The sequence below is a fragment of the Corvus moneduloides genome, chromosome 2 (genome assembly GCF_009650955.1).
Source record: "Corvus moneduloides isolate bCorMon1 chromosome 2, bCorMon1.pri, whole genome shotgun sequence".
Classification (NCBI taxonomy): Eukaryota; Metazoa; Chordata; class Aves; order Passeriformes; family Corvidae; genus Corvus; species Corvus moneduloides.
In genome coordinates, this window is record NC_045477.1 from 71,157,717 (window position 1) to 71,183,996 (window position 26,280).

The window sequence follows — 26,280 nt, forward strand, 5'->3', positions numbered from 1 at the left end:
CAAGTATAGGTACATGAAAGCTTTAGAGGTCACAGTCTAATATAATGACTGAGCAAGAAAGTTCCATTGCAGAAAAATAGCATAGGTAAGTATTAGAGTATACTCATGCCTGTTTAAAAATGGAGGTTAACAGTTATATTTATAATTTCTAAAATTTTACCCTATGCAATGATTGAGGATGGTAGAACCTGTGTAAAAATATAATAGCAGCTGATGTAAACCACAGGGTAAAGTTTGCTCCAGAGATTGCACTAGAAAAAAATACAACAGGCTCCTATGACAGCAAATGTTCCAGTTTGAGGAACTGAGATAACCATTAATAATATTTTATACATCTTATCTTCTGTAATTAACACAAAATTAAACCCCACTCCATTTCTAGGTGAATGACATGTACTTGTACTTACGATTATCACTATGTGTTGTTTACTAAAGGTGCTGGACAGAATTGGGAAAGAGGAACTGCTGGTGCTCGTGAACTCACACAAACCCTTTTACCTGATGTGGGTCCAGCTACAACACTTTCAGTGTTTCTACTACCATCTTCACCATATCACCAGTAAGGCTAACATGAGAGCATTCAAGATACAGAGTGCTTTTTGGAAGGGCACTCTTTTCACCACATGCTATAGTATCTCATAGTGCAGACCCCAAGACTGGCAAGATAACTAAAAGATGCAAGAAATGAACCACAAGCATTTAAAAATTAGTACAAATAATTAAGAGTTCAGGTAGAGTCTCAGTTAAGACCACATCTTCTCAATTTTCCAGAATAAATGACAGTAGATATTCCAGCATCATCAGGAACAATTTCACCTTTCCTTAGGTTCTTCAGTGTTGGGCTGAGTTTTTTTCCCCTTTAACTATACTTCTCTGTCACTCTCAGCTGCAACAAGACATTCTTCTTTCAACACAGAGTTGAGAATAGGAGAGTCTGTTAATCTGGTAGTCTAACCACATTATAAATACACAATTTACAATATATATTCCCATTTCCATGTGAGTATCTGCGGTGTTTTTTTCTTCTGAAAAAGAAGACTGTTTTAGCTAGAAAGCTTCTGAAGGAAAACTTGGCTGCTAAGTTTTGCTATGAACAGTAACATTAAATCTTATGAGCACCAAGACATAAATGTGTCAGTATACAAAGTGGATATAATATAAATTTATGCTTAAATATAGTGAAAATTAAGTACCTATTTCAATGCCATCTATAGTAACATGAATGGTATAGAGACCAACAGCTCCAGGAGTCCAGTTTGCACAGTATGTACCATCATTATTGACTCTGATCAACATGTTTTCACTGGGTCTAGGCATAAACAAAACAATTAAAATCATTAAACAGTTACTGTCTTCTTGGACATCATGTATGTTATATATAAAATGATTAGTATAATGTTTAGTTTGGAAACTACTCTTTTTCTAGCAGATCATCTAAATACAATTCTTCCCTTTACAATACACTAGCCTCCTATTATTTACTATGAAAATATAATCCTCTGTGCCACATTTATTTATACCAAATGATAAAAGAACACATTCGGAGAGTAGCTAATACAAATATGGAAAAAACATTCGAATAATTAAGAAAAAAAGATTTTAAATAAAATTGCTACCTGTAAGAAAACATAATACTTGACTTTTGTGTTTCTACCTTCAGACATGATTACCTGTCAGTCACACTTGAGAGTCTGAGTGTAAGTAGAAGTGTCAGGACACGTTAATTTAAGTCCCTATCCAAAAGAAATTTTTTAATGTTTACCTCTTTGGTGTTGGTGAAGCAAAGCGTAGTTCTTCAAAAGAATAATTTTCGTATGCCTATAAACAGAATAAATTCAAACATAAAACCAACAGTTATTGATTATACCACTGTCTTGAATAAAAGAAAGCAGAGCATTCTCTTAAAGAGCACATCAATCTAACTTTACACACCCCAGAAGCATTGATCAGGGAATCAGAAACAAGTTTCAAAACACAGAAATATACATACACACATGAAAGAGTATCTTCACTGTCTCATTAAAGAGCCATTATTTAGATAAGAAAGATTGCTACTGCTAAAAAAAACCCTTGTTAAGTCTTTGAATCTCTTCAAATCTGACTTGTACAAAACCCTTCTGAATCCAGGCAGTGCACTGAAGACCATGTGAAGACAAGAAAACAAATATTTTGCAGGTCAAACCTGCAAACCAGCCAAGGGGATTTATCAATGAAATTTCAGATCCTTTTTCTCTAAACTCCAAGTGAAGACGAAATTCCCTCAACACTGAGGTGATACTTCCATTGATTTTGACTACAAAAAAGACCTGGTTCACTTCCATATATGGTGTCTTGTGAAATCACTCCTCTGAAAAGCCCTGTAAGTAAGCAGTTGTAGTCCTAGAAGTGCACAAAGTCCCTCAGCAAGAATCTCTCTGGGCTGCAATAGTTGCTGAGTTACCAGATTCCCCTGTTAAGTCAAAATCAACAAAAGGTGATAAGAACATTTGAACATAAATGAAGATCAGCCATTTTGGGTCCCTATATTAGGATATAGGTTTTAGGTATCAGTCCCCCAAACATGTCATTATTTATTATATATATTTTTATGAAGTGAGAAACTAGACTTTATAATCATATTTGGATGTTTGTATTGATACAATGTGTTGGCCTGTATAAAATGAAAATGTCAGGGGACATTTGCATTTTACACTGAAATGAGTGTTCTTAATAATGCAGGCAGGGAAATAGAACAGAATATTTATGATGTCTTGAATTCATAAAGTTTTGGGTGGAAAGGACTTAAATTGAAAGAAGCCTTGGGAAGATTCTCTGGAAAAGTGCTGAATATGGAAATCAAGCATGTTTCAACAAGAGAGATGCTGTTTTAATTTAACCTTCGTGTCTTTTTACTTTTATCTTTATGAAGATTCATACTGTTACAATCTACTAAGAGGATTTTAAATGAATCCTTCTGTTTTCATTTTCCCGTAGCCTCATTTCAATTAAAAAATGATTCCATATTAACTAGCTGATATTAAGCATTCCTCACTCCATCAAATCTACAAAAGTTTCTGAACACCCTACCCTTGCAACACCATCACCTACCCCAGAGCATCTCATGCATTACAAGATATGCCACTCGAGTCATGTGAGCAGATTTGACACCTATCACTGGAAAAGAAGCAGCAGGTATCTGTGGACAGTGGCTATCAGAAACATCATCTAAGTCCTAACTTGGAATCAATAGTGTAATTCTGCCTCCCCTCAAGTCACTTTTAAAAGAAGCAAGCAGCAGCAAAGCAAGAAGTGATGTTTACAGTAGCCCAAATAAAGCCAAAATCACACCTTGATATGCACATGATTTAGCCGTTCTTAAACCATTTTTTGTACACCACACTGATTTAATAGTTCTTTCACTGATCTTTTAAGACACTATTTCAGTACCCAGTTGCATTATTTACACACAGTTACTGCTGCACTACCCTTTGCAAAAAAAACCCTGTACCCTCTAAAAGGTGCTAGTTTGCTGGTTCTGCCCCCCCTACAAATCCATACTGATTATACTACTAAGTATTATCCTTCTGTACCCTCCTGGCTAATCCTGTCTCATTAAGCTGTGCAACTGTTGTACACAGCATGTCACATCTCTTAACTGGGTCAGTATGGTACACATATGTAAATTTATTGCATGTGCTATAATATACTCAATCAAATCAATACTAGCTGCTCAGTTTTCACTTCTTTAAAAACTGCTCCTGGAAAAGTGTCTGAGCTGATCCATTTAATAGCAGCTCATTTCATCAAATGCTGCTTAATACATATGCATTGCTATATAAGTCATTTGTATGACCTTTTTTACTATACTGAGCTCTTATCTTTTCCTATGTTCACCTGCTCTAGTTTTAAATACGTATTCACTGTACCACTCCAACTCCATATAAATATACTGGTTTGACTTTCCCTTCACCATTTCAGTATCTGTTTTTATTTCTCCTGAGTGACTCAGATTAAATTGTTAATCTGTCTAATCAAAGACAACTTTTCTTTTTTATGCTAATCCAGTCTAACTGCTTTAGAGTTTAAGCAATTGGCCCTTTTGATGTATTTAGTTTACTGCTGAACTAATACATAATCAAAGTAATTTGCATTGAATATATTTTCAGATTGTGACCAAAAGTAAATATACATTTTTCCTTCTCTATTGCATACCTTTACACACTTTGAATGCTGAATTCTATAGTTATATTAGTAAAATTGCAGTAACTTACCTTCATCATTGTAATAGCAATATACCGAGCTTCTTTTACTATCATTGGCTCGTAGGATGAATCAAGCTTTGGTGAAGGAAGTCCTCCAAAGGTCATATCACTGCTGGGGGAAACAGCTGTTGCAGGACTCCCAGGTATCCGCTGCACTTTTTTAACTTGCTCTTGTTGCAAAGATGTTTTTTTCTGGGAAACAGGAATAGCTTTGACTTCTACCTGTAATAAGATGTGGAAGAGGGAACGTGATTTAGTGAGAAAACACACACACACATTCTTTTAACTTTGATGGTGTACAAAGTGCTTAGAGTATTGTAAATCCAGCTGTGTCAAAACCCAATGTATCTACACTGAATCTTCCAAGCCAAGCACAGCATCTTGGAAAGATGCCAATCTACAGGGCAGGAGCACCCTGCTGACTCGGCACACCATCAGCACGGGCTGTAGTTCTGCCAGTCCCAGAGCACTCCCTGGGAAGCTGCGAACAGTCTGGTATGGCTAGGGAAGTTTTCCCACAACAGGAAAGTGCAATGAAGTAGAAAGAGAGCCTTCCAAGTGAGTGCACAGATTTCAGAGTGAATCATCATGGCCACTACATCTGGAACAGCAATGGCTGGAGTGGATCCTGGCTGACTCTGTCACCTCACACCAGCACTGTACGTTTATACTGTGCTCTTCAATGAATGCTTTAACTGACTTTTTCCCCCAGAGGCACCAGGGATCTCCATTAGTGCAGGTAACAGCTGCACACAATTTTCTGACAGACAGACTGACTACCTGGAAAATAAGCTTATGTGTCACTCATCCTAAATCTGCAATAAAGTGCAGACGTTTAAATACAGCAGTTTTCACACACCGTTTTAACAAAATTTGACTTAATTTACCAGAAGTTACATCACTGCATTGCACACTAAGTCCAGAAGAATGATAAAATGAATTAAGATTTTTGTCACTTTAATACATTTGTGAACAGTACTTAAATAATAAAACCAGCAATAATTTTGATAATATTTTGACATATCCTTTTCCTGATCGATAGGGTAAAATCACTAAGAGTTTTCTACATGTTCTGTCACTAATTTAAGTCAGTAATCACACCTACAACTTTCACTCAAGCAGTGTTTGTGACTAAGCTGATTCTTGTGTTACTGTTGTAGAACTGCTGTTCATTATTAGGTTTACAGCTCACTGTAAGAAAACTCTCAACTATTACATCATATACAAAGAATAGATTTGAGAGCTTTTATCACAGGAATCATGCCTTTGTAAAAGGTATTTCATCTACACTTGGGCTTGAACAAAACCAACTACTCCACAGCAGTAGTGGGCTTTAAAACACAGAAGAAGTAACCTAATTTATTAAGTTACAACCATTTTGTATTGGTTTTGTTTGCATTGCTTGACTACTTCAAATCAGGCGGTCCACTTTTATATATACCACATAGGTTTTACCCCAAAATGTGCAAAGTTCTTCTAACTCTACCTGAGGCTGTCAAGAACACCTCCTTTCCAGTACTGAAAAACAATGGCTAACTGAAGAGGCTGAAGGCAAACACAGGAACACCAGTCCTTGCCAGTTATTCTTATTAATTGCAAGGACTACAGGAACTTCCAAGAATTAGAAACAGAAAAGGGAAGAGTATTTTTCTAGTCTAAAATAAAGTAACTATAAGGTGGTCCATCAATGTGCTTCTGATTCTTTTTTTCCATCACAAAGTCTATGGTTTATAATACTCTTTCCTGGCTTACAAATTAAAAAATGGATTCTTGTCACCTTAACACATCATTACCATCAAACCTCACTTCTGATTGATTATTTATGCAACTACACATGTAGTTCATCACAGACAAGTTATGAATTGCATGAAATAGTGCTGGCATAATACAGAATTTGGTGGTTTTGTGGATTTAGAGGTAAGAAAGTCTGACTACAATGAATTTATGAATACCACTTTCTGTCCTATACAAGAGTATTCCGTGGAATACCTACAATAAGAACTAAAAGACAGCAAGATGAAGCAGAACAGCCAAGATTACAATAATTACCTTCATATTAGGAACATGAACAACATCCCCATACTGGTCTTTTGTTTGTACTGTAATAACAGTTGGCCAACCACATCGAATGTCATCCTTATTCAATATCAATGATGTTTTTTGAGGATCAGCATATGAATCTGGCTGAAGCCACCTACAGCAAAGAAAACCACCAAACATTAAAACCTCTTGCAACCCCCAAAAGACAAATTCTTACTCTGTACAAATGTGACACAGAGCTAAGAAAGGACACAGAACATCTGAATGCCTACATGTTTTTAACTAATGTATTAATGGAAACAATATAGCCAAATAGTTTTATTTAACTAGTATTTAAAATAACAATGACAGTTCTATAGCTAGTTAAATAGACAAGCAACAATGCAGTTTTACCTTGCGAGTCGTCCACCACTTGATCCTGGCACACAAGCAATGAAATCCTCCAGAAACGACTGCTCGTTGCTTTGGACCTGCAGGGGAAGACTTCCTTCGAGAGCTTCCAAAATGGTTGGTGAGTGAGACAGTGCCAAGCCTTTCCCAAGAATGCCTGAGTGAGATTTGCACACCTTTTTTTTTTTTTGTGGGGGGGGGCAGAGGTTGGGGGGTAAAAAGAGAGAGACATAGAACAGCTGTTCAGTAATATGTTGAAACATATCCTAAAACATACACAATCGGTACAGGCATTTTGGGCACTGAAAACCATTCAAGGAGAAGAATAAACTTTACCCTGATAAAGCTTTAAAAAAAGTCATCTCCGTCTATTAAGACAATAATTTATGCCAAAAGAGGTTAAACGACCTTGAGTTGAGGGAGATTCAGCATTAGCTCCCATTGCACTCAACAAAAGGCCATCAGCAAGCCAGAACAACTGCTATCACATTATTTGGGACTTGATTACATCACTACTGCTCATCTGAAAAAGTGATTTTATTTCTCTATTACAAGGACATGTAAAAGACTGATTTGGTAACATTTAAAACTTGCTAAATAGTGCAATTTCAAGCCAAACAGATATTTGAAATACTTGGTCATCTAACATTCTATATGACATTATATGCATTTTTTCCAAGCACATTCATTATAAAATATGAATTTAATGTACAATACTAAAATTCTGCATGATTTTCTTAAACGGTTTCACAACAAGCTGGATTCCATTCTATTATAAAAACCTTACAAATTATTTCTTCTGTAGCAGTCAAAAAGTTTCAATGCAATTATGTGCTTAAGTACACTGCAGCATACCTGTAAGGCAGCCTCTTCAAGTATCTCAAGATCCTCTTCAAACTCACTACCTGCTGGAAAAATATAACAGTTATATTGACACTTATCTACATATTGTAGAACATGAAATTCAATTCTGTTTTGCAAAGCCTTTTATATTACAAATTTCAAGTTTGCATAATGATGTGTCATACTGTTCAATCAGCAGCTGAAATATTAGTATTTTCAAATAACATAGTAAACATGCAGTATTGTGTAGTTCAGTGCACACACAAAGGAACAACGTAAGTTACACAGAACAAAAATTTGGTGCTTATTTTCTTATCTCCAAGACAGTATGTATGGCAAGTTTTTGGATGTGGCTAGATACTTTCAGAAAGATTTTAGGAGGTCAAGATGGTTTCTGGGAAGCAGTACCTATAAGTATGCAACAGCTGCTCTCTTTTAAGAGCTTACCTTCGTAGAATTATTTGAAAACCTGATAAACTCTGTACAATTTTGTAAATCATAATTCCTCCTAAAACACAAAGCTCAAATACATATTATTACGCTATGTTTCTTTCTCACAAATACAACTCAAAAGTCTGATTCCAAGGTGACCAGAATTGCCAAATACAGTCTTTTAACAGAAGAGTAGAACAGATAAGGTTACCATTTTTCTACTCTCTTTTTAAAAACACGTCAGGCAATTCTACTAGACAGAAGAAAGAAGTAAGAAAAATCAAGTCCCAAGGCATTTTTAAAATTCAAAGAAATAAAGACATCTAAAAGTGGCCCTCAGAAATCCACCAATCTGATACAGTTAAGAATGCAATAATATTAAATACATCAACAAATGTCACACTGCTGTTAAGTCTGATCTTGTTCATAGACCAGATCTCTCTCAGGAAGAAGTATCTTAAATTTAAGTCTTCAACTGGCAAGAACAACCTTTTGAACGCGGTAATTCAAACAGTATTTGGGTGTAACTCTCAAAGAAGGTAACTTAACTGCATATTTTATTTCAAATTTCCATTGATAGCATAAAGTCAATCTATGTGTCACCTACTTTCCCTTCTTGTTTTAGGCATTTAGGCAGAACAAGCAAAAAAAGCCCCCTAGAGAGAAGTACAAGGCATTATAAAATATGGGAGATTAAGTTAGAAGGTTTTCAATTTCATCTTTTTGTTTTTGTTGCATAGAAGAACAGCAAGATAAAGGGGCGTTGTGGAAGTCAACAAAACTAAGGAGTTTGAGGGATAACAGATGAGGGCACTATTTAACCTGCAGAATTGCCTGTACTTTGGAGAGTGAAATACAGATCTACCAGTGCAGCTGAGGTGCCTCCCTACAACATAAAGTAAGAAATTTGTACACAATCCAAATACACAAGCAAAATACTGGGTTAAAAAATACAAAGTAGGTTTTGTGATTATAACTCCACACTGATCAGTGCTCTCCTGCTCATTAATCTATGCTTCCAGTGTAACAATATCCAAGCTCTCATTTGTGCTCCTAAATTAAAACCATCAAAAAGTATCCTATTATATATTATGAGCCTGTTTTTGCTATATACTGATGCTATTTAAGAGAAATTATATTACACATAATATGGCTGCATCATTAGAAGTTTTAATTCAATCTCCATATCCATTAATTTTCATAAACTCTTTTTTCCTTACTTTTAAAATTGCAACTGGGTTACTATAAACCTTTATTTGCTGCACCTGCTGTAAAAGTATATAATTTCTAATTGTAAAAAAAGCTATAGTAGAAATATTTTTAGCTATAAGGTCTACAGATGCAATGGTTACTTTCAATTTTAAACCAGCAATTTCAAATTCTGCAATTTAATGCTGCAGGAATTTTTTTATTCAGCGAGGTATGGAGTGAGGGGAGAAAAAAAACAGTGAAAGAGAAATACAAAGATAATACCTGCACATTTATGAAGTACTGCAAGGAAACTGTGGGACTCAGTTCATACACTGATACACTACATATGGATGGGGTGAGTTCATTCAAATTTAAATGACCAGGTCTCCCTCCTCCCCATATGCACACGAAGGGAAAAGTGTAAGCAGAAAATACCACCAACTTAATTATCTTGTTTGATTCATTCAGTTTGAAGAATCAATTTTGTATTATCTCTAATTAAAAGCAACAGTAAGCTTTAAATGTACTATTAATTCAGAAAACATGGACAATGATGAAATAACAAAGTATGTTCTTACCAATAGGAAGCGCTAAATCTTTCTTCATCAAAGCTGCTGCACACGATCCTCCTAAATTTGCCAGTTCTTTCTCCAGCTGAATAATACCCTTCAAATTTAAAAAAATTTAAAACAAAATCAGTATCTCAGAAAAAAAATGTTTTCCTGCCAATGTTTATCTTAAGAAATACTGTGTGTCCCAGTGTAAAGCTTCTCAGCAATGTATTTCTTGTCATACAGCTACTGCTATGCTTTGCTGTGACACAGGACAGTGTACCAAACTTTTTAGAATAAAAAAGTACATTTGAAAACAATTACTTAAAACTTTTCTTAGATGCTAGACTTCAGGTATTGGCTAGCATGTTTTAGCACTGAGTGTTCAAAACATGCCAGCAGCTTTGTTTGTAAATGCTTTAAAGAAAATGAAGGACATATCAATCTACATGGGGTTTTTTTGGTTAAGCAAAAGTTATTTTTATTGAAAAACAGACTAATTAGATCTGTAGGAATTATAAATCTGGTTTTGCTGAAAGCCACTGAGCCCACCATAGCTAATAATCTTACAGTATGTTTTCTATCTGATATGGAAAGAAATTCCAAAGAACTTGACATTCTGAAAACCTGAACACATGATTTAGCTTGAGCAAAATCCAGGAATAAGATGAGGTAATCTTCTGTGAGGGTTGTAGTGTAAGCAAGATGCAGACCTTGTGAAGTCCACATGAACCGACAGGTCCAAAGACTCCCAGGATAAGGGAAGACTCATTTTTTGGGTTTATTATAAAACTTAAGTGTTTTCAATAATCTCTTAAAATAAGCCAAAAGAAAGCATTGGGTCAAGGACAAGAAATTTAATCTTCCCTTTGCAATAAAGAGTGGTGGAAACGACTCATGTTCTTAAAGGCAAAATGAGGAGACCACTGGGTAAAATCTGAGGTTGCCTAAATGTGCACAGCATTTCCAAGGAGTCAGAGAGTTCTGGTGTAGAGTGAGCACTGGAAAAATAATGCAAATATGTATTCAATTGGTAGTGACAGTAAAATGCTAATGCCCAAACCTTTGGGCCTCTGATGCAAGAAAAGATGAGAATTTCAGGAAATCTTATATCCCACTGACATAGAAGATAAAACCACACTATGTATTTGTAGACTGCCACAAACCAAGCAAAAAGCCATCCCAAATGAATAATGTCTTTAACAAAAGATGTTAAAACTTTTATAAAAGGAATCTAAAAATATTTTGCCAGTGTCACTTAGTCCTAAGTGGAAATACAAATATTTTTATCCTCAAAAAATAGCCTTACAGGAGAGATTTATTAGGTGCAGCAATTATAACTATCTCACTTTTTCCTTACCTCATCAGATCCTGGACTAAATTCATATCCAATTGCGTAACATTTGAAACCATAAAAACAAGCTTTTTCATCTTTCACATAGTCTGATGCAGTCTCCAGAGAAAAAAGAGCTTCATTCCCTTAAACAAGTAAAAGGATAAATAAAATAAATAATATATTCCTCTTCTTTTTGTATGTTTCTTTTACATATATACACAAAACTCAGCCTTTATATGTAGAATGTGAATTAAAACCATGGGAAGAAGAGCAAATCAACACTTCAAGCAAGAAACCTACTATAAATATAATCAACTTGCCAGCTTGGATAAAGATCCTTCTTCAACTTCGTTTGCTAAGATAACTTTGCAGAAAAATCAAACTTCCTTTAATTATTTTAGTAACTCACATTACTAGTAATTACATCAGTATCTATTTATTACCTGGCAATACTAATACCATGGTGGGCCATCCTGAAGATCCAGAGAACTTTTTCAGTTCTATCCATGAATTAAGGTTTTCATGGACAGAAGTATGCTTTGGTCCAAATCCCAGGCTCTGTGCAATTCTCACAGGAATTAGTAAACGAAGAACATCCTCTGACTGAGCAGTGCCACACTGAGTGTCAAACTCTATTGTTATCCACCTGACACATTCAGGAAAAGTCACCTAAAACAAAGCAACAATTTAATTATGTCCAAGCCTTTGGAGTTCTCACGGTTTTTTTACATTTATTTCTTCATTTCCATTTGGCCTTTACTTTAGTCTACAAAAGTGATTTAATGATGTAATTCTGCACAATTGTTTTGATATGCTTTAAATTAACATAAACCTAATTTATTCTTTGAAATTCATGTACACCTGAAATGCTTTACACTTTACTCAATTAGAATCCTGTATTATAACTTAATATTCTGATTAAGCATTTGTGCTGACACCACTTGTGATTGTTTTTAAGAACTCTGTACAGGTTCATTAAACAAAAGCACAGACTACTACAGACATTGAACTCTCATGCCTTCTCTAAACTCAAAACTTCAACAAACATACTGAGTATCTGTTTTGTGCAATCCCAGAAAAGTACAGAGCAGCTGAATCCCACTTGTGGATGTGGCCCGCAGTACAATAGCATATAGCTACAGAAATTCAAATGCAGTAACCACTAAACCCGAGGCTTTAGACATGTTCCATAAATTTTTAGGACAAAACTAAGCATTACTGCATCAGGATGATCACATGGTAACTACATTTTCCACAGTGGATGTTTTGCTGTCTCACAGGACAAGCAGTGGAATAGCAGAATAATGATTAATATCCTGTTCAGGCTCTTGATTATTCGTTTGCTACTTCTGGATGTTAATTTGACTAGAACTGACTTTAGGTATTTTTTCAAAGCACTGTTCTAGCATTAAGGTAAGAAGGTCTGATCTATGGTTATATACTGTATACATAAAGACTTTGAACTTCTACAGTCCGTACAGCTAGAGCAAAGAAACTGTATATGACAATAGAAAAATCTAAGACTATGCAAATTTAAGGACTTAGAGCAGATACTTGAATTAGGTAGTTAAAACTTCACTAGTTTCCACTATACTTGATGTAGAAAGTTTTGACCAGAAAAGACTACAGCAATAATATAAAGAACTATATCCTATATTGGAGCATATTAAGTATCATCCATGGCGACAATTTTTCAGATATTGACTCAAGAAAACTCGTGTCAAGCTTTTAAGAAGCAGCATGCACACTTAGAAATGGTGCTCACCTTATAGTGTGTAACAGAGGCAGGTTTATAGGGATGATCACTTTCTACAACAGCATAGTGATTGGAGGTAGTACAAGCTGAAAGCCCTTGCTCTGGCTGGTTTCCAGTGGTGCTGTCTGTAGACTGATTTGGGTTAAAAGCTGGAGGGGCATATTTCTGATTCAGAACTGCCACAGAAGGAAGCAGCTGCTGTACCAGGCCAAAGACCTCAACAGCAACCTGTAACATAACACCACATGTATTACTATAAAGTATTATAACTTGGTGAAAACAATACTCCAATACTTCCATTTCTCTTCAATGGTTGCTTGAACATTCTCAGACTATCACTAACTACAATTCATTCCATCATTTTTCAATTCTGCATCTACACAATCCTGATAGGAAAAACTGGTACATTAAGCTCCTCTTGGAGACTTGCCAAAGCTGAAACAAGTCTGTACATAACTGTGAGATCCTTTCCCTAAAATAGCTTCTGCTAAAACCTTGAACATTAACAAACAGTAATCACAAGTTCACAGAAAACAAATACCATACTAAAGTCATAGTTCAGTTGTCCTTTATAATAATATTAATTTTTTTTTCAAATATTCAACATATTTTAATGCATGTAACCTTAAGCATTGCATTGGTCCCTGCAGTCTTCATGCCATTTTCTAAGTAGAGGAACACTTCTAAAGCAAAACACTTGATTGTTTCAAACCCCAGTTCAACAAAGAAACAAGGTAACTAAAATCTGACACTGTCTTTCACATGTCTGCTAGATTTTAAGTGGTCAGTTCTTCCCCCCCCCCCTTTAAAAGAAGTCAGAAAACAGCTTCGAGCTCCTGAAAAAAGCAGTAAAAGGCAATAGCATCTACTAGCTAAGGATTATTGACATTTGTAGATCTAATAACAGATTTCAAGAGTGTCCCAGACCAGGCACATGGAAGAATGCCATGCCACAGGAAAGAAATGTTCTTTTATTTATAGCTGACATCTTTCAACCTCTGAAGTTGACAGAAATTATCTTAATTTAATGAGCAAATGCTTTTGCTGTTTACTGTAAAAATAGAATTTATATAACATAAAAAAAAATTTCATCCCACCAATGTTCATAAATGAGTTGTAAATTACATTCTTCTCATTCCTTATCTTTTCCTACTATTAAAGCCTGTCATATTTCTCTGCTTCCTTAAGGTATTTTTTAATACTATTTTCAATTTAATTTAAAATTATTGACTCTTAGAAAATTCTTGAGTCATGTTATCCAATATAAACCACTAATTTACAAAATAGTAAGAAATCAAAATGTTCAAATTTTCAGAGTAAATCTTTTCCCTTGCCTAACATTCATACATTTCTTCAGGAATTTCTGCTGAGGAGCATACCTTGGGAATAGCTGCTGCTACTGGTCCTATGTAGGCTATGATGAGGGGAAGCAGCATTGAAAACAGACTGGAAGAGCTGAGTAATTCTGGAATGTCTTCAGCTAAACAAAGATAATTAGAACAGAGGTATTATTAATAAACATACTATAGTTCAAAGCACATCTTATTTTTCTGGTTTGCCCTTTGTGAGTTAAACTTCTATTTCCTAGACTATTTTTACTTCAAATTGTTTTCATTATTTAGGGACTATTGAATTCTGAGTCTGCCAAGTCCACCCAAGATAAGTATGTCATTATATACAGTTCTCTGTTGAAAAAGGTCCTTCTCTTGGAGCATTACTTTATTGCATTCTTTGTCATTTTGTGAAGCTGTGTTTGCATTTTCTACAGTATAAAAGTTAGTACAGCAGTCCTCCCAGCTCTTCAAATTAATTTTTATAGCATTATGTAATACTCTGGACATTTTGGCTACAATGGCTGATATCCACATTTCTCAAAAAGGGATGTTTAAGTGCTTATATATTTACTACATTAACCAGTCCTGCTGATTACGACTTCTGTGCAAAACACACATGAAATTTGCAACTAACCTGTCATAGAACATCCTTTGGAAATAAAGAATCTTACCAGCTTTAATATGACACTTGCTAAATTGATGAGCAAATTTATACAAGGTATCTGACTATGATATCACAAGTATAACTCAATGATCTATAAAAGTTACTCACAGTTCGATATCTATAGGAATGAAAGGTTAGAAAAATATTCTTTGGAATGGAAAAGAGAAATATCACACCTCTTGTATTCAGGTGATATTCTACTTACGATGGCCTGCTAGCAAAGTATCAAGTTTTGAAAAGTAAAGTAAACTTTCTCAAGCCTTACCATCTACAGCAAGAGCTCTGTGCAACAAGTCTTTGGCTGCTCGTACAACAGCACTCACGACAGAAAGAGCCCTGCTGCAATTTTTGTCTTCTTCATTAGCTTTGTTCAACAGCTGTGACTGCAGATCTCCATCATACTCACTCCTGGATAGTGGATTAAGTTAAAGTAAGTTCACAAACACGAAATTACATTGAAAAAACGACTAGTTTTTAGCATAGAATAAGCAAAACAATTTATAATACAGTGTTAAAGAAAACAAAAGAAATCATGGAGGATATTTTGGAGGAATGTCTGTTAGTCCTTTGCAAAAACTTTATTTGGCAAAAAGCATAAAAAGCATTTTTCTGCAGTGTTTCTTTTCTCTACATGCCTTTTAAACTACAGAAAAGTATTAATTGCTATGCTCTTCCAAAGCCAGGTGCCTGTCTTGGTAAAAACTGAGCAACGTTAAATGCATCACAGAAACAAGTCAAACTTTGTTAATGGATATTTCTGAATTTACATAAGAGAAAAAGACTCATCCTTCTTATTTCAAAGATTAATTATGGCTTTGGCATACAGTCTTGGGCTCACCCTCAACAAATAGTTCTTTCTTTTAAATCCCCTCTGTATGTCAAACTGGGCTCTCCTAAACAACAACATTATGCACAGTACCATTTCAGTAAATTATATAAAAGATGTGGTTTGATTTGCTTTTTCAAAGCAATCAAATGACAATTATAATCTAATTCAAGCCTTCAATATGACAGTGATTAAGTCCTGGCATAGAGAAATAAAATCACGTAGTCAACATGTAGAACAAAACCTTCCATTCTCTTTTGGATATCTTATGTTTGTCCAGAAAGATCTAACCTGCAAAACCTAATTCCAGAACATTATTATTTCAGGACTAGCACCTCAGAACATTCAAAAATTTTACTGTGAGCAGTTCAGGGAACAAGAATACCTCTCCTTCTCTGTGATGTGAATTAACCATTCTTACAAAAAGATTATTTGGTTTTTTAATGTGTCCTAGAAATGTAGCTTTGCTGTCAGCCTTAAGCCTTTTTCATTTGAATTTTTTAGCTACTGATGGTGGGTGCAATTCAACTGAGTACTTTTCCAACACATCCATTCAAAACTTTTCTGCCCACATCAAAAGTGTGTCAACTTCTGTATGTGGTCTTTCTTTGCATATGCATGAGAAAGAATTCTATTGGTATTTGAGCATCCTCCAAACAAAATGGAGTGTGACTTTTACCAGCTGTTCTGTAATAGTTGACCGAACATTTGTTTCTTTATTGTAGACAAATCAAAACTTCAAATCATTATATATCAAACTGTGAGTCCTCAAACTAAGTCCATAACCACAGTCATGCATCATTATTTACTTTGTTCACACATTATTATCTTGTTCACACAAACTACAAAAGACATTGTGATTACAGTCAGCAGCTGCAATTTTTTTTCAACACAATTTATTCTGTAACAGTTCTGACTTGTACTGCTACAGTCTTTCAAAAGCTTCTTCAAATTCTATCAGTTGAAACGAAAAAACCTTGAGACTGTTCTGATCTGAAGACAGGACTTTGGTGTGAAGTTTTTTCATATGTTAATATACCATTAAGTTAGAATGCCTTGAAGCTTCCATTACTGAAATTATGTCCTTTGCTTTTCTGAAATCAAATAAATTGTTATTTCTCCTTAATTTTCTCTTTTGCCTGTATAAAAGCAGATAATCTAAGAGTGAAAAATAGACATTTTCCTTATCTTCTTTCATCCTTCTTACATAATGATGCTTCCCAATTATGATACTTCATAATAAATTTCAAGATTCCAGAAGACTAAATCAATTAAAGTATAATGATCTGCACCACTGCAATTCCACTCTTTAATAAGCAATTACTGTTTTTACTAACAAGCTGGATCTTTGAGGACAATCTCACGTTTAAGGTAGTTTAGAGCTATCCTGTATCTTCAAACATACTATTATTATAGTTTTGCTGGCCACTTTATTTCTCCATATTTTAGCTTCTTTAAAACCTTCTTAAGAGCAATGTGTTCATGTGCTTGGTTAGTCTAAAATACATCAGTTGGTGTAGCATTACTTTTTTATATCTTCTAGATCTTTTATTAGGTAGGTACCCCTCACACAATCAAATACAAAAGTAAATTATTATTCGTTGATCCTTTTATTCCTTCCATCTTCTGTTGATCAGCTTTGTACTGCCAGTTTGACAATCGTGTCTTTATACAAATCAGGGTAAGCATCTCAAACATGAAAGCAATGCTTTCTGCAAAAGCATTAACACAAGTGAATTCCTACTATCATCCTGAAAGGCTGAAGTAAAGCTTCCCTGCAAGCACAGTCAGATGTTTCAATTGATTTTCTTCAGGCAACTGCAATTTCTCTTTTTATACCTTTGAACTCTAAGTAACAGAGGAGACAGTTCCTATACAAATAGACCTTGCTTCACTACATGATGCCATCATTTTTGGAAACTGAAGAACTGAATAAATCAGAGAGATAAACATTCCAGTGAGTAATCTCTCAAATATCTCTTATGATACAGAAAAAACAGAAATTGAAATAGTGTATCTTAGGAATTCCCCATATTAGAGCTTTAAAGTAGTAAACAATGGATCTTGTAAGAAGTCAACCACCAAATTATTTGTCAAGTCAAAAAAACCAGAACCTAAGGCAAGACTAGAAAAGGCATCAGAAACACACTCTGGATGCATTTATTTCTATCACTTCTTAAAACCAGATGTGGTATAATAGCACTGTGATGGTTTTGTTCACTTTTCTTAGAAATGAATCATTACAACGCACAAACCTGTAATAAAGAATCTGTGGGATTTGTCCTCGTGTTTGGTTAGTGCCATTACTGCTCAGACTACACGTACTGAATGTAAACGTCACGCCATCTGGGCACTGAACTGTCGTCATTCCGCCATCTCCATTGGCAGTCCGGCTTCCATAATTCCTCAAACGAACCGCGTATTTCACATTTTCCTTAGAATGGAGAGCCAAAAACAGTATGCAGTAAAAAACAAGTATCTAATGGCTTCATGGTATATGAAAGTTATTATTTTACATTAATACTGGAGAGTCTGAAAAGTCCTTCAAAGCACTCTACAAATGAAATTAAACAAAAAAAGATCCAGCATTTAATGAATATCAAAGTTGTTCTGTGTTCCCAAACTACGGACCGTAACTTAAATTACTACTAATTGCTTTAAGAGTAAGCGCAGACCCAAAAAAATTAACTGCCAAGTTGCACAAAGTAAGTTGAACATGCAAAAATATTCTAAAATTACTAAGCAACTACTACCTATCTTATGCTATTATAAAAACTGGGATCTAATTTCTTTTAGTTGGCAGGATTCAGAACTTTTCATTTACAGCATGAAACCTAGACTTTATGAAGCACACATGTGAAGACCAACTTGTGAATGTGCACACAAAACCCCGAACAATTTACATTGAACATTTCAATTTTGTTATCTAAAGAAGTTCTATGAAACCTACAGATGTGCTTTTATTTTAGTTACCTTCAGGGGCACAACTTTGTCAAGTCTGATTTCAGCTATGTCACTAGGAGAATCATCTGTGGTGTAAGTTCCCTTAACCAATTCTAAAGATGTCCATCTATGAGAATGAGTTGCATCTCCAGTATGATCACTCTGATTCAAAGAAACAAAGTAATTTTAACACATTTATAATGTAAGTACATGACACAAGCAATTGTGCAACTAATGTTTCATTACATAAATTTTTACATGTGGCATTGCAAATAAAAAGATGAAAAACCTGTTCAGAGTCAACAGTAAAGCCTTTCTCCTAAAGGGAAAAATTACTGAGCAGAGAGGTTAATTTCCCATAGTAACCTGTGCTTGTCCTTTGGAAGAGATCAGAATCATCAGTTATAGCCAACAACAGTGTGTAAAAACTGAGTTTTGCTTCATTACAAGAACGCACAATACAGTTTTATGCTACTTCTAAGAGAGAATATCAGCAGCACATGAAACATGTAGGTACAGTCATGCTGCTAGGCCATAACCCTTCTCTTCAGTTTTGTGTTTTAACTTAATTTCTTACTTTCATTCACAGTTTACAGAGAGATAACTGGTACTAATCTGCATTTAGCTGCAGAAACTGAAATGCCCCCTATACTTCAAATGTTATTTGTAATAAAGTAAAGTTCAAGACAATAACCAAGATAGGGATCCTACTAGGAATGGTATGTAGCTTGTGGTTACACAAAAATCTCCACCACAAGCAATCCAAAAAACTCGACAACCAGTGCAATGTTTTACTGGTAGTCTAGATTGAATAAGAACGTGACAATATCACATTGTAAAACATACTTTAAAAAAAAAGTCGGAGGTTACTTTTGTTCAAATTGTTTTCCCAAATTCAGTACTTACATCATCAACTAATACCTCCAACTCATACTCATGAATTCCTCCTCCACCATAAACAGAAAATCCTACTACAACTACACCGGGTTTGTCGACAGAGAAACATATTGCATCAGGGGATCCATTCCCAGTATTCCAGCTTCTTCCCTGACTTGTTTTAGTGAATCGGTTTGGAGTGGATTTGACAGAATGGAGAGAATTCAGTCCATCAACCTGTAGAAAGTCAAATACAGTTGTCAGAAAATATTAACTGCTTAATGTTAGACAACTTTAATAAAGCGAAGTTAAGTGAATTAAATTACCAGATTTTTCAACTGGGTAAATTTTAGAAGTCAACTCAGAAACCACGGAAGATGCTATTACTTAGCCTTCTAGTTAATATTGACTAAAAAAGAAAGTATTTCTGATAATTAGAAATTAACTAGGAATAATTATGAATCCAACTCAATTTTTAAAGTATTTAAATATATATTTTATAGGATGAAATACAAAAAAATACAGATTAGCTGTACTAAAAGAAAGGTTAGGTATTTCTGCCTTAGGTACAGTCAAGATTAAGAGAGAGCAGAAACAGATCTTATGTAATAGTAAAACCACCTTGAATCAAGGTGTTATCAAAAGCTTGATTCTTTCTGTGAGAAAAGCCTGTGGATAACAGATAACACAGAGACAGTGGCATCCCTTTAACAAAGTCAAATACTTTTCTGTCACTTAATGAAGTTACAGGCCTCATGAAAGGATATTTGATCATATACATACATATGCAGGCAAAAATCGAAGTACTCAAATTTGCCATTTTTTAAACAATCTGAAGTATTCTGCAGCCCTAATGAAGTAGCTAATTATCAACAGTACTTCCCTAGTACAGTGAATGTATGCTTTTAAATTTATGCAAAACATATGAGCTACTCAGAACTGAGAATTCCAGAATCTCTGAAAGATCTGCACACCTATAAAAATACCCGTCACAGCCTGTATCACATTCATAATACGTTTGTCCTGAAAGACTTCTAAAAATTATTTTATAGTAGCTTTACCTCAGATCCTAATGCTGATGCTGTAAGCTCACTCACAATACTAGCAAGCAACCCACAGGTATTAGAAACCAGATGTGAAGAGAAAAGTTCATTTTCTCTTCTAAGGCTGTTCCGTACTGGTAAAACAACAATGACCAACATCTTTTCCAGCACTTCCCGAAAGCTTGTCATCCCTGAAACATTTTCTTCACTCTACAGTATGACCAAAAACAATGGCAAATGACATGGTTATTAAAAAAAACAAAACACAAACTTTCACATATTGTAAGTATTAGGTAATTGAAATATCTGTGACTTCATAAAGATTACACATGTCTAGAGGGTGGAAAAAAATTTAAAAATTTGCAAAGCTACCATAGTGTGTATTCCTTTGTCAAAGGAATTGATTAATGTTCTTAATTTCCTGAATGAGGTGGTGACTAGTTTTTTATTGCATTGGAAAGATACCGTATCGAGGTGTCCTTCCCAGGAGAGGTCTTTTCTTTATAGCCTAATAAAACCTATACAGCCCATAAAACCCATGGGCTTTACAAGCATACATTACAACACAGTGGATATATAGCTACCTATGAAACTGTTAATGCAATTTTCTTTTGCAGTGTCTAAAAAAGAAACTTGGAAACTTTGTTATTTTGGTGTTAGCAAAAAGAATTTTCTATGCAAAGATGTAAGATAAAACCAGTGGTAGGATGATTATAAACACAGTTGTTCTTTGCTGAATGAAGACTATGAAACAAATCTAAGCTTAGGCATCTGCTGTGTCTTCTGCCTAGGAGTGACATCCACTTTCTTTTTTAAGTCATATCCATACTGAAAATCATTTCCGCTAAGAAAAATAAAATCAGCTCTACTGATGAAAATCCAAGGTTTATCTTTCTCACCCTTTTGTCTCCTAAAAATATCCAAGGAGTGAACAAATACAGAAGACAATCAGGTGAAGCGAACCTGTACAGAACACTTTCCATCTTTTACAGGTAGGAGGCAGCTGTATCCACAGCATAAATATTATATTTGCATTTAATAGCACCTGCTGGGTTTTTTCTTCATTAATTTGTGCAGGTGCTTTTCAAGTCCATGAATAATGGCCTACAGCAGTATGTCCCCCAGCTTAACTACGTATTTTATGAAGAGCAGAAAACTTCTGACCTTACCTTTTGCTCAGAACTTCTGGTAGTGGTAGACTCAACAACTATCCTTAATTTACTTTTCTTGCATAATTCATAATTTCATACTATCTTACCCGTTATCTTCTGAAGTGAAGAATGCTATTTAGTAGTCCCATTTCCCTGATTATTATCTTTACCCTTTTGATTCCTGTAAATCAATTCTAAAACAACAGAACTGCAAAAATAGAGCATTCAAGAGCCCTTGATTAGGAAATTGTTTAATAACTTTTGCTAGAACTGTATGAACTGGGATTCCCTTGTTGATCCCTTTAAAAACTCCAGTTTGGGACATGACTTTTTATTACTAAAGTTGTGTTGACTCTTCCTCAAAACACCAAATCTATCTACATGCTCCTCCTTGTGATCACATAAAAAGATAAAAAACTGTTACAGAAAACACTGTGCAACAGAACACTACTCCAAGCATATTTCTTCCAATTTAATATTCCAAGACAAGAAGCATTTTTGCTCAGACACTCTCCAAAGAAGAAATAGGTGGAATATTTCACACAAAAATTTGAAAACTGGAAAAAATAATAAGTTTCTGAACTAAGCCTTTTAGAAAGAAAACGCTTAGGCAAATTCATTTACATCTTCATCAAGCAAAAACTTCAAGGTACATAACAGCTGTTTGCTGCAAAGTAAACAAAGTCATTAAACTTCCAGAATACATCCTAACCTGACTGAGTTTTTCCATGTGTGCAACCAGAAGAGGAAAGCGATGGGCCAGAGCAGAGTCGTTCTCAGTGCTGACTTGTTTAACCATGGAGCGCAGCAAGGCCTCTCCATCGTAGGCAATTGGGAAGATGGAGGTCAGCTTTACTGAAGTGTGGCACAGAGCAGACATGACAGCAGCAAGGAGCCGGCTACTGGAGGTCTTGAAGTTTGCTTCCTGGATGTCCTAAAGACATGAAAAGAAATTAACAGAATGGCACCACTGCATTGAAAAAAGAGAAACTGTTTTTGAAAGGAAATTTCCAGTTTTATTGTAATTATAAAAATAATTTAGAGGAAGCTTTCCTATGAATTTTACATTACCTTCTCTCATAAGCTTGAATTTAGATCTTCAATACTGGAGTAATTAGAATTCTTGGTTGGACTATTTTAAAATAATAAACCCGTCTAATACTACTTTTGAAATTATGGTATCCTTTGAAGACAAGGCATTTCTTATAATTAACACTTATAATTAAACAACTTAATTAGAGAAATACATTAAAGAACTGACTCTTCCTTGAAGAATGAATTTTTATGCAAAGCAGCAAACTGTTTACATCTCACCACAAGCAATGCAAGCAACCAACTACATTGTTTAGATGTGGGATGCTCATTCACAATAAGCAAAACACCCAGAAGAAAGTTGTTGATTACAGAATAGTATTTCCAGCTGCTTTTCATGTAGTTGGCTGGATAAGAGCACTACTGTAATGTTTAATAATGAGGAATTACTAAAGTATTAGTGATAAAAAATGCTCTTAGGCAACATGCAGCAACAGTAAGCACATCTAAGGCACGGCCTCAACACTGGAAAAAGCAGGTGCTGACAGTAACCAGCACCACAGATTTTCCTCGCTGTCCCACAGAGAATCTTAAAAGCTAAAGATGACAAAGTTCCTAGGCTCTTGTTGAACTACGTTTAGAGAACACCCCAAACAAACAAAACCAGAAACAAATCCAATACCCAGTAATTAAAAAAAGAAAAAGAAAAAACCAGAAGACAACAGAACTCAAGCTGCAAATCAGGATAAATGCAAAAAATTAATATCAGTTTTAGTATTACTTGGCTTCAACTTGAGCAAAAGGGCAAACTAAGCTAACATTTATTTGTGCCATTTTAATGTACCTGGTCCAAACAGTTCAGCAAGTCACAAAGACATGCCCACTGGAGAGCTGGTGTTGGATAAAATGAATGGAAGCAAGCTGTGAATGTATTATGGCATTCCTGAAGAACAGCTTCTAAAAGACTGAGAGGCTGACTGAGATATCCTTGTGGATCATTGTCCAACTTCACCATGCAATGGTCAACTCCTTCAGATAAAATTTTTCTCAGCAAGGTCCTAGTTTTTCCAATGCAATCTGCTAGTTTGCTGGTTTCTTCTACAACCGCCTTAGCTGTAGCTAGAAGATTACACAAAGAGAAGCATTAAATGTACAATAATGCAACATTTTCATGTTAAAATTTTACCTGCAAATAGAAAAACTGGAATTTAGCAACATTGTTGAATCTAAATTCTGAAAAGTTAATTCCAAAAGTAAAACAGTGAAGGGTGTTAAACTCTTATCACAGAAACCTGAACATTAAAAACTCCCACATTTCTGGTCTTCTATAATATATGCTGCATTTTAATATGAGCATTGTTAAAGTACATGCATGAAAACAACCTTTCAAATTCACACTGTGATCACCACGACAGCACACACTGCGTATAGAAATAGGAAAAAAGAAGATACAAATAGTCCAAAACAATTCAACTGACAAGTCAAAGAGGAAATCAACTTTAAAATAGAGAGGTTACAGTGTAAACGTGTGCTACTGGGATACTTCGTTATGCAGACAATTGAAAATATCCTGTTACTGACAGCAAGTCTTTTAATTGCTCCAATAAAACCATTTCTGTGAGCAATTGTATTTTATATCATATCCTACATGAATACTTAGATCAAAATTTAAATATCCTGTAGACTATTTGCTGATAAATATCAAACAAGTGAACTAACTGGAATACCTGATATTGGATATATTTCACAGGTGTAGACCCTCAGCAATCTCAGGCAGCAAGTGCCCACAAAGCGCAACCTTTCTAAATCCAGGAGAGTAGCAGTGTATTGGAAACCCTTCAGCCCACGAAGTTCTTCAACTCCCAGCACCAGTGTTGTCCAACTCCAGTGAAGAATGCTCAATAAAGATTCAAAGCATTCCTATTTCAGGAAGATAGATTTTGTGTTGAAAAACAAGAAATGACCATTCTGCATGAGTATTAGATGAAAGGCACATAGCAAGAAAACACATTTGATACAATACATTCTTGTCATAAAGTAAAGACTTATCAAGGCTGTCTTCACTTGGTTTTTCATACACTTCACAGTTATGATCTGCAGGACCATGGCCACTATGTGACATTGACAGTACTTGAAAGCTAAACATCATAGTTCACAAAAAATCTGAGGAGTTAAAAGGTTTTGTTTCTACTATTATTATTATATGGGGTCAATAACTTCACAAAGTTGCAACCCAGAAAGCAAAATAAATGTGTTTGGTGTTGAACATCTTGAAGTTGCAACAATCAAACTGATTGTTCAAAATTAGATGTAAAATGCTTCCAGAAACTTCAAAAAGTCAAAACCCTCCTCTCATCCTGGTTCTTATCTATGGTGAGGGTAAGAGCAGCAAGACAATGGAGAGGATACACTGTGGTGTTAAAATCCACAGAAGTTCATAACTTAGTGCAAATGTTTTTAAGAAAACATATATTCAGAGTAGCTATTAATATGTTGATAATATGATTACTAAAAATGCAAATCATGTAGATAATACATTCCTAGAAGAAACCTGACAGGAGAAGATCATCCTGATCATTAGAGAATACTGAAGAGATGGAGAACACATAAATGAAAGAAAGTGAGCCAATTTAGAAAATCAGACTATGACTGTCTCTATGGAGGCAATAACTTGTATATAACTATCCATGCAGAACACTGACACTATGTGTAATGCAGTATAAAGTACAAACCAGGATGGAACTGAAAATAAAATAATCACTGCTTGCAACAGATAAGGGATTGTACTTCAAAAACACAAAGACAGAATTGACCTTATCCTGCATGATATTATTGCATTTCAACTTAATGCAGGATTTCTCAAAATCTGACTAGCCCCTTGCATGTGAAGAGCTGCAGACTACCTTCTATAGCAGTTGCAGTTCACTGTGCCAATAAATACTCCTTACCTCAGTTTACCAAAGTTTAATTAAATGCTATCTGATTCTCAGTGTGCACCAGAATGCATCTAAGAGGAAAATAAATCTCACCAGTGACTAGTTAGTGCCAGTAATCTAAAAGCCATAGAAGACACCAGTAAAGCTCCCTCAAAATTCTAAAAAGCCTGCTAATACTGATTTTTCAGCAGAAAGTGAGGCTTGTACATTGAAAACAACCAGTGAGAATGAGCTCAATCCCAATTCCCCTCCACCTAGAAAACTCCAAACTAAGTAGCTAACCTTGTAAACAAACACATTTCTAGGCTCTCATTCTCAGGTGAATACCAAGCTTAGTTTAGATCTAAAGTGACATCTGAAATCTTCAGAAAAAGTAAAAAAATAAAAAATTCTATCAGTGTACCTAACTTCTGCTTGAGAAAGCAAACACAAAATTTCTACATCTACATCTTTCAGTTTCCTAACCATGTATGAACTTGCAGGAAACACAAAAGAGTCTTGATAGTACTCACCACTGAGACAGTTCTGGCAAAAGATCTCTTTAAAATATGTACGGGTTCACTAGTTTGCTGTTTCCCTTTGGATGCACTGCCATCACTTGTTGGCAACCTGGAAGAACAGTTTTAGAACTTATTTGAAATTTCCAGTTTTTACTTTTAGTAGAGTTTTGGATGGGGTTTGGTGTTTTTGTTTCC

The 26,280-nt window shown here is 35.0% G+C and overlaps 1 protein-coding gene across 1 annotated transcript in view; it reads right to left on the reverse strand.

Moving 5' to 3' along the window:
• Positions 1 to 26,280, reverse strand: part of MYCBP2 (MYC binding protein 2) — a 382,709-nt gene that overhangs the window by 267,692 nt on the left and 88,737 nt on the right. Inside the window, 20 exon segments of the mRNA XM_032099995.1 lie at positions 1,194 to 1,309; positions 1,763 to 1,818; positions 4,251 to 4,463; positions 6,291 to 6,435; positions 6,675 to 6,847; positions 7,527 to 7,576; positions 9,716 to 9,803; positions 11,049 to 11,167; positions 11,468 to 11,693; positions 12,790 to 13,008; positions 14,160 to 14,260; positions 15,044 to 15,186; positions 17,860 to 18,038; positions 18,578 to 18,709; positions 19,454 to 19,660; positions 20,485 to 20,676; positions 22,330 to 22,551; positions 23,494 to 23,768; positions 24,377 to 24,569; positions 26,098 to 26,194. Coding sequence (XP_031955886.1) covers positions 1,194 to 1,309; positions 1,763 to 1,818; positions 4,251 to 4,463; positions 6,291 to 6,435; positions 6,675 to 6,847; positions 7,527 to 7,576; positions 9,716 to 9,803; positions 11,049 to 11,167; positions 11,468 to 11,693; positions 12,790 to 13,008; positions 14,160 to 14,260; positions 15,044 to 15,186; positions 17,860 to 18,038; positions 18,578 to 18,709; positions 19,454 to 19,660; positions 20,485 to 20,676; positions 22,330 to 22,551; positions 23,494 to 23,768; positions 24,377 to 24,569; positions 26,098 to 26,194 — 3,146 coding nt within the window.